Raw genomic sequence first — 12728 nt, 5'->3', positions numbered from 1 at the left:
AAGAAAGAAAGAGAGATAACCATAGAAAATTATCACTTTCTAGAAAAGCATTTGGTTACAAATATCTTATACAGGATAGTCTAATCAAAGGGCTTAGCATTATTAGAAAATACAGGGATAGCTGGGCATGGTGGCACTGCTTGTAATCCCCGCGCTTGGGAGGTGGAGACAGGAGGATTGCGCTGGTTCAAAGCCAGCCTCACTGGCTTAAGAGACCCTGTTTCCAAATAAAAATATAAAAAATAGGTCTGGGAGTGTAGCCTGGAGGTAGAAGGGTTTCCAGGAACCCCAATACCACCAAAAAAAAATGAAAGAAAAGAAAAGAAAAAAAGAAAAGAAAATACAGGGATAAAGGAAAAACACAGCTCTACAGATCAGAATAAACTCTTTAATTGGAGTAAAGCCTGGGAGGGAGACTGTCCAGGAGAGTCAGAAGCCTCCTTACAGACTAGGCATTAGGAGGGAGGAAGGATGAGGCAGTTGTGTATCTCCCTGATCAGTGCTTTAACAGCAGGCCACGGCAGGTAAATTTATGGGGCTGGGGCAGGGGGATAGCTAGAAACATTTTCCTGCCCTTCCAGAAGTCCTTTGTTCTCAACCTCCTCCAGCAGGTGTCATAGTCAGACCTCACAGTGTCCATAAACATTAACCAAAAACTCATGCAATTGCAAAGAAAAAATTTTATTCTCCCCATACCCTCTAAATAGAGGGCTGCATTATATAAATATTCCTCTTTTGTTTCTTTTATTTTTTTTTTCAGTACTGGGGATTGAATGCAGGGGCATCTTACCTCCAAGCTACAACCCCAGACCTATTTTTTATTCTCTATTTTGAAACAGGGTCTCACTAAGTTGCCAAGAGTCTAAGTAGCTGAGGCTGTCCACGAACCTCAATCCTCCTGTCTCAGCCTCCCAAGTACTGGGATTACAAGTGTGTGCCACCAAGCCCAACTCTTTTTTGTTTTAAACATTGTGCTTTTCATTGATAATAATTTATAGTAAGATGTCAATTAATGTTCAGTCCAAAGTTGTTCATTGTCCAAGACTCCAGAAAAATCCATGTGTGCTATAAATTGTAGTGCTTAGAAAATTCAAGAAAAACATTAAAAAACTCAGCAATGTAATACTTTTTAAAATAAGAGGAAATATATTCTAGAAACAATTTGAATAAAAACAAAATTAAGACAGATGTTCATTCTTTATAGTTGATTTGAAATTCTGGAGTGCCCATGAGTCTGAGGGTAGAAAAATAAGTTCCAGGACAGGCTTAATAACATGATTTATGACACTTACCTTGATAGCATATAAACAAAGCAGATGCTATTACACATAAAATTCATGTTTCAGTGGAAGTAAAAACAGGGCAGACATATTGTCATCCTTACCTCTTTCATATCACAATCATCGAATTAGATATCACACAGAAAAGGAAATTCCCAAAACTCTTAACCATATGAAAAGTTGTTCACCCTCACCTTCTAAAATTTTCAATTAATAGCTGGGTATAGTAGCACATGACTGAAATACCAGTAACTTGGGAGGCTGAAGTAGGAGGATTGCAAGTTGAAGTCCAATCTGGGCAACTTAGCTAGCCCTTGTCTCAAAATAAAAAAAGTAAAAAGGGCTTGGAATATAGCTCAATGATAGAACACCCCTGAATTTAATTCTTCATATCACATGCACACACAAAAAATTCCAATTAAAACCTTAATGATACATGTTTTGAGACATTATTTTTTTTTGCCTATTAGACTAGCAAAGACTGAAAAGTTTGGCAACCAATTTTTGGAAAGACCTGTGAAAACAGGCACTCATCTGCTGGTAGAGATGTAATTAATATAATTTTGTGGATTATCTATAAATATTTCATGTGTACATCCTTATTAACCCAGCAAGTCCTCTTCTAGATTTTATTTTTATAGCTACATTACTTCATCTCTAAATTACTACATAGTTATATTTAGATATGCCCTGCAAATAGTTGTTAAACTGTATTACTTAAGAAATAATGACAGGAAAAAATAAGTCTGTTCATTTTGAGTATAGGCTCAAGAGTTTTTTTTTAATGTTTTAAATATGTAGCAGGTTAAATCCAGAGATGTGGAACCCATGGATATGAAGTACATAAAGTATCTTTGGAAGGACTCACAAGAAGCTAGAAATATTAATTGGCTTTGAGAATGTAAAGTGGATTGCATCATTATACCCTTTAAATTTTGAAGCATTTTATCCATTTAAAAAATTTAATAGAGCTGGGTACAGTGACACACACTTGTAATCCTAATACTTGAGAGGCTGAGACGGGAGGATCACAGATTCATATCCAGCCTCAGCCATTTAGTGAGACCCTACTTAGTGAGAACCTGTTTCAAAATAAAGAATAAAATATAGGGCTGAGAGTGTAGCTCAGATGTATAATGAGCTACCCTAGGTAGAAAGGTAAAACCCAGGGTTCAGTTCTCAGCAACACACACACATACATGCGCGCGCGTGCACACACACACACACACACACACACAAATACATACATACATAATAAAAATTAAATAGAACTAAATTAAGTGTTTTGAGTAGGTTCCTAAAACCACATACACACACAAACAAAATAGATTGACCATAATAAAGCAGTCCAAAGACGAATGAAAGAAATAACTCAGCAAAATGTTAATAACCAGGACCTATTATTGTTCCCCTAAGTCCCCAATTGTTTGGTAGTCTGAATTACCTACTCCCCATGCCAGTCATGTAGCAGAGCACTAACCAGTGTCAGAATTTGCCTGGCAGCAGGGATCAGGCCTAGAACCACCCCCACTGCTGCCCTTGCTTGCCAGCAATAGGACCAATGAATGAATGAATGGCTGGGAGCCTCCTAGGTCTTTAGCAAATACAAAACTCATTGAAATGAAAGTTTTGGAGCTGCTGGGTCAGTGATTACAGATTTTTATGTCACCTCCTCTTTAGAGCATCCATCTCTCAGTTCTCTGCCTCTGCTGCGCACCAGTTGCTGGATGACTGACTGCATCAACCACTGGCCAGGACCAGGAGGAGGCAGTAGAGATGAGGCCCAGCATCAAGTGGGGCTGCTCTGTACAAAACTCTTTTCTTTCTTCCTTTTTTTTAAAGTTAAAGGAAGCCATGAGTGGTGGTGCACACCTGTAATCCTAGTGGAGGCTAAGACAGAAAGATCATAAGTTCTAGGTGAGCCTCAGCAAGTTAGTGAGATCCTGTTTCAAAATAAAATATAAACAGGGCTGGGGTGTAGCTCAAGGTAGAATTGTCCCCTTCAGTCAATTCCCAGTATCATAACAACAATAATAACCACCACCACAAAAACAATAATAATTTTAAAGCAATAGATTTACTTTGGTTAAGTGGACAGACCATTTCTTGGCTTTAGGCAAACTTACTTAGAGAAAAGTAACCCATTGGAGGAAAATAGAGCAACTGTCAAGATTAGATCTAATTACTTAGCAGTCAGCTCTGTGTAATAAGGTGACTTCTGAGATGGCCTTCCTTCCCTTGTCTTAGTGCTTGACCTGGATTAACTCCCTCTTCACCCTCTAAAAGGCAGTAATTACTATGATTTTCATCTTACAAACAAGGCAACTGAAGTATGGACAGGTCAACTAACTTGTCCAAAGTTATCCAACACATAAATGGCAGAACTAAGATTGAATCTAGATAATGAGACTACACAAGTTGTGCTCTCTTTAAGACATAAGACATTTCAACACAGGCATGTGGTGCAAGCCTGTAATCTCAATACTTGGGAAGTGACCTGTCATGGTTAGAGTCCCCCCTAAAGAGCTCAGGTATTAAGCTCAAAGTTGATATGATTAAATCATGAGAACTATAATCTGATCAGTGGATAAATTCATTGCAATGGATTTATCTGGGTGGAAACCCAGAGTGGTAGGGAATGCTGGGGAAGGAGGATCCTTGGGTGTGTGGCCCTGGGGACTGTGCTCCTTTCTTTGAGTCTTCTGGCTTGTTTGTTCTCTCTTGCCTCTGGCCTCCTTGATGTGAAAACAAGGCCTTATGCTCCATCTCCCTGATTTTTACCACCATGCCCTGAGATCTGCAGTCCCCACCCTCACAAGGATGGAACCTCTAAGTCCTCAAAGAAACTGTGAGCAAACAAATATTTCTTCCTCAGTTACATGGTCAAGTGTTTGGGTTATAGCAGTGGGAATTCTAAGATATGACCCTTGACCATGAAGAGACGCTGTGTTTCTGGCCAGTGTAGACAGCGACAACTCACAGTAGCACAGTCCTGGCCATAGCACCTCAGAAGGCCAGGGACCCCATCCAGTCATGCAGCACCAGGCTCCACCTGAAGCAGGAAATAGCCATACTCCAACAGTGTGGCCTATAATTTCTTTGTGTGGTTTCTTTACCTGCAGAGAGCTTTGAGTTACCTGCAAACTGCACAGGTAAAAAACTGGAATCACCATACATCTGCTGATACTTAGCCTTCAACTTGGATTTCTCCCACAAGAAGTGTATAAAGATCATTGTCATCTCTTTCTTGCAGGGTCCTCTGCTGGGCAGAGACATGGCTTGGCAAAATATCATGTATGTTTAATTTTGTAACTGCTCCATGGAGATGAAACTTTTGGGCTTTTTCAGGCTCTGGAGCAGTACCCACATTCAGTGACCAGGCCTGGAGCTTAGGATGGACCTGCAGTGGAGAAAGGACACCAAGAATTTGCTCCTATAACTTGTGTAGACATTAAGGATGGTTCAGGTCCACCTGAAGCCCAACCAATGCTCTGGGGTTTGCAAAGGTGAAGGACAAGAAGCTCAGGCAGAAAACAGCCCTGACTTTCCAAAGAAATGGTTAGCTAAAACAAACAAAAACAACCTGTTGAATTCAGAGTAGAAATCAAGTTAGCTGGGGAAGGAAGAAGTAAAGCAGATCCAGACTTCTTCTACTTCACCCACCACCCATCCCCAGGGGAAGAGCACAAACTTCAGCCTAAATCCAAAGAAGACAATGTCATCTGGGAGTGCTGAGCCCATAAAAGGGCTACATTACATGGCTTCTGTTCCTCTGCCCGAACTCAAATGAATGCAGAATGAATCCACTCCACAGAGGCAGCACTCCTAGGTCCCATTTTCCTGCCTTTCAATTTATGTTCCTGCTTTTTGAACCCTGTGAGGCACAGGGCCACACTCTTGCATCCTGCCTGCCACTAGCTTCCTCCACACCCACACCCACACCCACACCCACACTAACCGCCCACACATCTACTGCTGAGTGGCTCCTCTCTCTCCAGCCTGGTGGTAAACACACTGCATTTGGAAACCAGTTCAGCATCTTTCCTGAAATCTGTGCCCCACGACTTACAGGGCTATGGGTAGGGATACACTCATACTGGTCCTTTTCCCCACCTCATTTGCAGATTAAGATGCATTTAGGCAACAGTGATAGCTCTAGTGGATTAGATACAGTAGCTATGTGTGAGGCACTCTCAATCCTCAAAATAACATTTTCTGAGAGGTTTTATTATCTTTATTTTTATTTTTTAATTTTTCTTTGGTACTGGGAATGAAACCCAGGGGCATTCTACCTCTGAGCTACACCCCAGCCCTAATTTTTATTCTTTATTTTGAAACAGGTTCTCACTGAGTTGCAAAGAGCCTCACTAAGTAGCTGAGGCTGTCCGAGAACCTGTAATTCTCCTGTCTTAGCCTCCCAAGTGCTGGGATTACAAGCGTGTGCCACCATGCTTTATCTTCATTTTTAGATGAGAACAAAGAGATCCAGAAAGGTTAGGTTCCTCTTAAGAGCATAATTTGCAGCAGGCCATGGTGAGATTCAAATCCAGGCAGTCTGACACCAACAGTAGTATGGTGGATAGGGCAGGTAGAGGGAGGAGCCAACCCCAGAACAAGTGGAGAGAATTTTAAAATGATAATAAACCAACCAGAAGTCAGGTGGCTCTGTATTATTACCATGAATTATCAATTTCTTTTTTTTCTAATTGTGAAACAAGGCCTCACTAAGTTGGTGAGGGTCTCACTAAGTTGCTCAGGTTGGCCTTGAACCTGTGATCTTCCTGTCTCAGCTTCCCAAGCACCAAGTTACAGGTATGCATTACCACATCTGGCAGCAATTATCAATAGTGCAGTGATAAAATATTCTTGCCTTTGGGTAGATTATTACCATCATTCCATTACGTTGGACACTGCCATGTCTTATGTTGTATCTGAGGAGTATCCCTGACAGGACTCCAACTCCTATGGAAACTTAGCTGCAGCAACTGAGAACAGCAGACCCAGGGACAGGGAGAACCTCGACTTGTTCTTTTTATCATTTTTAAATTAATATTGTGGCTATATATGTATACATGTATATGTATATATAATTGTATAATAAAATTTACCATCTTAACTATTTTTAAGTTTACAATCAGTGGCACTAAGTGCATTTATAATATTGCAACCATAATATTTCCAGAGTTTATTATCACTCTATACCCAAACACTATCTGGAATACAATAACCCCATTTCTCCTTCCCCAGACCCTGGCAACTTATATTCTTTCTGTATGTATGAGTTTAGCTTATATAAGTACAATCATACAATATGTGTCTTTTTTGTCTGGTTTATTTGACTCATCATAATGTTTTCAAGGTAACTTCATGTTGTAGAACATATCCAAATTTTATTCTTTTTGAAGTATGTATAATATGCCACTGCATGTTAGGGCCTAGGTTTGAATAACATGTTTAAGTCACCATTACCTGGCTTATTAAGTGGGACCATAACTGTATCTATGGTTTAAGCCATGAGGCACTGGGTGTTCCTAATTGACCCAGAAAGCACAGCTCAGATCCTCCTGGGAAGATCCAGGGTAGAGAAATGTAAGCTTCCTAGCATGTGCCAGACCTTCTCTGTGTGTGTACCTAGATCCATGTATGTGCACATACACACTAAATGAAGCCCACACCTTTACCTCTTTCTTCCTCAGTTTAGCTTTCTGATAATTTCTTCCTATAGTTGTTAATTTTTTTTTCAGTATTGGGGATTGAACCCCAGGGATAGGCACTCTACCACTAAGCTGCATGCCCAGCCTTTCCTTCTTTTTTTTTTTTAATTTTGAGACAGGCTCTTGCTAAGTTGCCCAGGCTGGCCTCTAACTTCTCCTGCCTCAGCCTCTGGAGTGGCTGGGATAATAGGCATGAACTGCCACACTCAGAACAATTGTCAATTTCAACACATTTAGCACTTAACATTTTCCTTGATCATGAAAAAATACTGAACTCTAAATTGGCTGAGATGTCATGCCTGCTGCTTTCTGGAGGAGTATGGATTGATGCTTCTTTTCAAAACACATTTCCAGTCTTCGTTGGAGTTAGAAATGATCAAGTTTAGTCAAAGATAAAGAATAAAAACATTTATTTAAAAAATACCACCCAGCATCCAGCCTAGTTTAGCAGGCATGAAGGGTGGGTGGTTAATATTTTATTATTATATGAAATTTGAGATACAGGGAGCATTTTGGCAAAAAGTAAAAACTTATTTAAAGTCTGAAAGGGAAAAGTGAGTAGGAAGTTACTTTGACAAAAGGGAAGGTTAAGGTTAAGAAAATGTCACCATGCAATGAGAAGGATTTCCTCTAGAAGGTGCTCATGGGAGGTCTACTCACTTGCATGTTCCTCAGGGACATTCTGGTTTCTAACTATGAAGCAGTGAACTGCAAAAAGATGGGAGCAGACCCCTGAACTAGCAGGGGATACAAGAAGTGAGGATAAGGGGGGGGGGAAAGTACAAATATCTCTTTGCTTAAGGGTTCCTATGAAAAAATGTATTTTTAGGCCGGACACAGTGGTGCATACCTGTAATCCCAGTACTTGGGAGGCTGAAACAGGAGGTCTACAGTTTTGAGACCAGCCTTAGTAACATAGTGTGACCCTCAGCAAATTAGCAAGACTCTGTTTCATAATGAAAAAAAGATTCAGGCAGACTTCCAGGAAGATGGCGACCGAGAAAAGCGGGGCTTAAGAGCCCCGCTAACAACCAATCTCTATTACTACAAAATCAGTGCCTTTCATAGCCAGAAAACACCATCACAAGAAAAACAAAAAAATCACCAGCCCCAGAGAGGAGGGGGTCTCAGAACGGAGCTCAGAGCCATAGAGGAGATACACCGGCCTCACGGCCAAGGACGCAGCAGCAGCGCCTTACTGCCGGTGGCAGCAGCGAGTTCACTGGACGGTTACGGCTACAAACCAATGCACTCAACAGCCCACCAGGCTCCAGAGAGAAGCGGCGGACAGCGAGCCGAGGCACTCAGAGCGGAGCTCAAAACCAGAGAAGAAATACACCAGCCTCAAGGCAGAGGGCGTAGCAGCGGCGCCATATTGCCAACGGCGGCAGCAGCAGCGAATCCACCGAGTCCACTACAGCTCCATCTGCATACTCAAAAATAGTGAGTCAAAATGCGGGCCCCAGAGGAGAAATCCCAGTACTGACTCCCAGGGACTTGACCCAGTGGGGGAGTGGTGGTGGCAGAGATATCACACCATAGGAGAACGCCCAACCTGGCATCCCCCAGAGTCTAAAGCAGCCTCTATTAACTCCCTGGGTCTGAGACTCTGCGATACAACCCAGTAAAGGAGTACTGGGAACTGAGATACCACAGACTCGAGATCCAGAGCACCTTAGTGAAGTCGTACTGACCCAAGGGAAGAACCTAGAGAAGGCACAAACTCCCGAAATCATGAGAAAGAGGAATAACAATGGAGCAATGAATGCCCACAACCCCACAACATCAGAACCCGATAAAACAGAAATTCAGAGATTTCTAGAAGATCAAATCAGAAAAATAACTGTAGAAATAATAGAGGTGCTTCGAAAAGAATTCAGAGAGAGCCAAAAAGAAATAAAGGATGCAAGTAATGAAGTAAAGGCCTCAATTCAAAGTACAAACAACCGATTAGACCACATGGAGAATAGAATCTCGCTCTTAGAAGATGAGCAATCCAAAAATGAATGCATAGTTTCTAATCTAGAAAAAAATTTCCGACAGCAAGAATCTGACATTGAAGAAATATGGGCCCATTTTAAGAGAGCTAACCTAAGAATAATTGGAATAGAGGAGGGAAAAGAAGGCGAAACCAAAGGGATCAACAATCTCTTCAAGGAAGTAATAGCAGGTAATTTTCCAAACATAGAGCAAGAGGTCGATACACAGGTCCAGGAAACTTATAGAACTCCCTTTAGACAGGATCGGAGAAGAGGATCCCTACGCCACATAATTGTCAAAATGACCAACGTGGAAGCCAAGCAGAGAATCTTAAAGGCAACAAAAACAAAGGGCCAAGTGACATTCAGAGGCAAACCAATTAGAATCACTCCAGACTTCCCAAACCAAGTCCTGAGAGCCAGAAGGGCTTGGAGTAACATATTCCAAACTCTGAAAGAAAACAACTTCCAGCCAAAAATTTCCTACCCAGCAAAACTTTCTATCAAATTAGATGGAGAAATAAGAAGCTTCCATGACAAACAGAAACTGAAGGAATTTATGTCTTCAAAACCAGCACTAGAGAAAATACTCAAAGAGATTAACTACAAAGAAGAAATAGGTAACACACACTAGAAACAGAGAAACAAGATTTTCCATCCAACAGACAACTAAGACTGGTTATCTGTGGAGATTCATTATTTATGTTAGTCTTATACCTATCTCTAAATTGGATTGTTTGCTTTTATTGTTGTTAATTTTTAGGATTTCTAGTTGGAATATTAATATACCTTCAGATATAGCATTTGGAAATATTTTATCCCATGCTATCAGTAACTTTTAACTCTGTTTACATTGTCTTTGGCTATAAAATATTTTATTTTTAGGGAGTTTGTTTACCCTTCTGTTGCCTGTGCCATTTAAATCATATCCAAGAAATCACTGCCCATCTCAATGTTGTGAGGTTTTATGACCCAGATTTTCTTCTAAAAGTTTATAGTCTTAAGATTTATATTTAGGTCTTTTTTTCTATTTTGAGTTAATATTTGTATATGGGATTAGGTAAGGGTCCAATTTTATTCTTTTTCATGTAATTATTATTTTTCAACAATATTTAGTTAAAAGATGATTATTTCCTCCACCAAATGTTCGTGGAAATCTTGTCAAAAATAACTTGACAATATATGGAAGAATGTAGCTCTAGGCTTTTATTTGACTCCAATGGTTTATATATCTGCCTTTAGAATAGTACTACACTGTTTCAATTATTGTAGCTTTATATGGTTTGAAATCAGAAAATATGTATCTTCTAGCTTTATTCTTTTTCGAGATCATTTTGGGTATCTAGAGTCCATATTCCATATTAGGATAGATTTTTTCTGAAAAATAAATATATAAATATATGATAGTTTCGCCTAAAAAAAAAAGAAAAGAAAAAAATATTCTCTGGTAAGAAAGAAAGCAAAAAGAAATATTGAAATGTTATCATTAAGTTATCAAAAGCTTGGTATCAGACAAATGAAACTGTTATGTGAGATTATCATTTTTAATTTTAGATAAATTGCTATAATACTAGATGTCAACCACTAAGCCAAGCATGGGAAGGAAGGATGGGGAGGGAATGGGGTGGGGATCGGGTGGGGGCTGACTGGGCGATGTGTGCATGTGTGTCTAAAAAAGTTTTTTTGTATCCCACTATGATGTATGAATACAGTGCACCAATAAAAAAAAAAAAAAGATTCAAATAGAACCAGGGGTATAGTTCAGAGGTAGAATGCCCCTGGGTTCAATCCCCTGTACAAAGAAAAAATATTATTTTTTAAACTGAGTAAGCATGTATAACAATTCCTACTGATTATAAAAGTATAATATACAGCATTAAAAAATCAACTGTGCAAGCCAGGCATGGTGGTGCCTGCTTGTAATCGCAGTACGTGGAAGACTGAGACAGGAGGATCTGGGTTCATGGACAGCCTCAGCTATTTAGTGAGGCCCTCCATAACTTAGAAAAAGATAGTTGTAAATTTTTAATATCAGACAGCACTAGCAATCTACAGTGTTTTAAAGACTTCTTCACGTAACACAGCAGTCCACCCTTGGCAGTTTCCTATTTTCCTCAGGCGACAAATTGTCTTTGTGCCATATTTCTTGTCTCTTTCCATATGGTTTGTTGTGTCTTATACACAGACTCCTGAAAAATTCTTTTTACTTGTGTAGAAAAGCCACAACTTTCCTCCTCTAAGGCACTGATAGTTTGTAGGACAAAGGGTGTCCTTTCCCGGGGCAGGGGGTTGTTCAGGGGTCGCATTGGTATAACGGAGTTGTATTTGTGTTGCCTGTTCACTGAATTCATTAGGGATGTGTAGAACTGAAAGTTACACCAAGTATCTCTTAAAAAGTTTTCAGTCAATAATAAGATTGTCCATGCAGACCCATTCACAGCATCATCTAAATTCTGTAAATGCTGTCTGCCACATGGCATCTCAGCAAAGATTATTCCAGGTTTGATACCAAAGTCATTTTGTAGCAAATGCTGGACTCGAAGGGCTTCACCTGTGTCATTGTCTGCATGCAGTATCACAAATTTGAGGAAGACCTCTTCCACTTCCTCTTGTGGCATCTCTTCCCCAGCCACAGCTTCCTCCTGTCCTACCACTGTTGGACTGCCATGATGCATAACATCACACGAGGAGACAGCTTCAGGTTTCTTGGACTCTGACTCATGATGGCCTCGACTTGTATCCACACTGTGGCTTTTACTCCCAGAGAGACAGAGAGGGCAGGCATCTATTTTAGACTTTCCAATCCCCATGCTAAATATCCAAGGCAGAAGAGGAAAGCTTTATTTAATTCTCAGCATTTCTCTTCAATCTAAAAGAAGAAACAATAAAGCAGAAAAATGTTATAAATTTCATCGAGAGATTAAAGATTAAAATTTTTGTTTAACCTGAAAACCTTAAAAAGACACAGGTCCTGAGCAAGCCGAGGTGAGCCACTGCGGAACAGCCAGGCGGGATTTCTCCGCGCAGAGAGCATCTAAAGCTCCCAGTGGCCGAGCTCAGCACACGCTGCAGGGATTCAGAGTGGAAATCAAAACCAAGAAGAAAAACACCAGCCCCACAGCCGAGGCGTAGCAGCAGCGCCATATTGCCACCGGCGGCAGCAGCACCGAATTGAGCGAGGCCAGTACAGCTACATCTGCGTACTCAAGAACAGTGAGTCAAATTGCGGGCCACAGAGGAGAAATCCCAGTACTGTACTCCCTGGGACTTGACCCAGTGGGGGAGGGGCGGTGGCAGAGAAATCACACCATAGGAGAAGTGCAACCTGGCACCCCCAATGGTCTAAAGCAGCCTCTATCGACTCCCTGGGTCGGAGACTCTGTGATAAAACCCAGTAAAAGAGTAGTGGGGTCTGAGATACTACTGACTCGAGATCCAGAACACCTTAAGTGAAGTCATAGTGACCCAAGGGAAGAACCCAGAGAAGGCACAAACTTCCGAAATCATGGGAAAGCGAAATAATACTGGAGCAATAAATGCCCACAACCCCACAACATCAGAACCCGATAAAACAGAAAATCAGAGATTTCTAGAAGATCAAATCAGGAAAATAACTGTAGAAATAATAGAGGTGCTTCGAAAAGAACTCAGAGAGAGCCAAAAAGAGATAAAGATGCAATTAATGAAGTAAAGGCCTCAATTCAAAGCACAAACAACTGACTAGAACACATGGAGAACAGAATCTCACTCTTAGA

At 40.7% G+C, this 12728-nt stretch overlaps 1 protein-coding gene across 1 annotated transcript; it reads right to left on the bottom strand.

Annotated features, from left to right (window-relative positions):
- Positions 1-11087: 11087 nt before the first annotated feature.
- LOC308265654 (TIR domain-containing adapter molecule 2-like) lies at positions 11088-11783 on the bottom strand (the record flags this gene model as incomplete). The annotated part of the gene is made up of 1 exon (XM_080699455.1): positions 11088-11783. The coding sequence occupies one exon, from the start codon at positions 11781-11783 to the stop codon at positions 11088-11090; it is 696 nt and encodes a 231-aa protein (XP_080555581.1).
- Between the last annotated feature and the right edge of the window lie 945 nt (positions 11784-12728).

Source organism: Muscardinus avellanarius (genome assembly GCF_963383645.1).
Source record: "Muscardinus avellanarius genome assembly, chromosome: 7".
Classification (NCBI taxonomy): domain Eukaryota; kingdom Metazoa; phylum Chordata; class Mammalia; order Rodentia; family Gliridae; genus Muscardinus; species Muscardinus avellanarius.
Note: the sequence above shows the minus strand (reverse complement) of the source record. Positions and strands in the feature narration are given on the sequence as shown.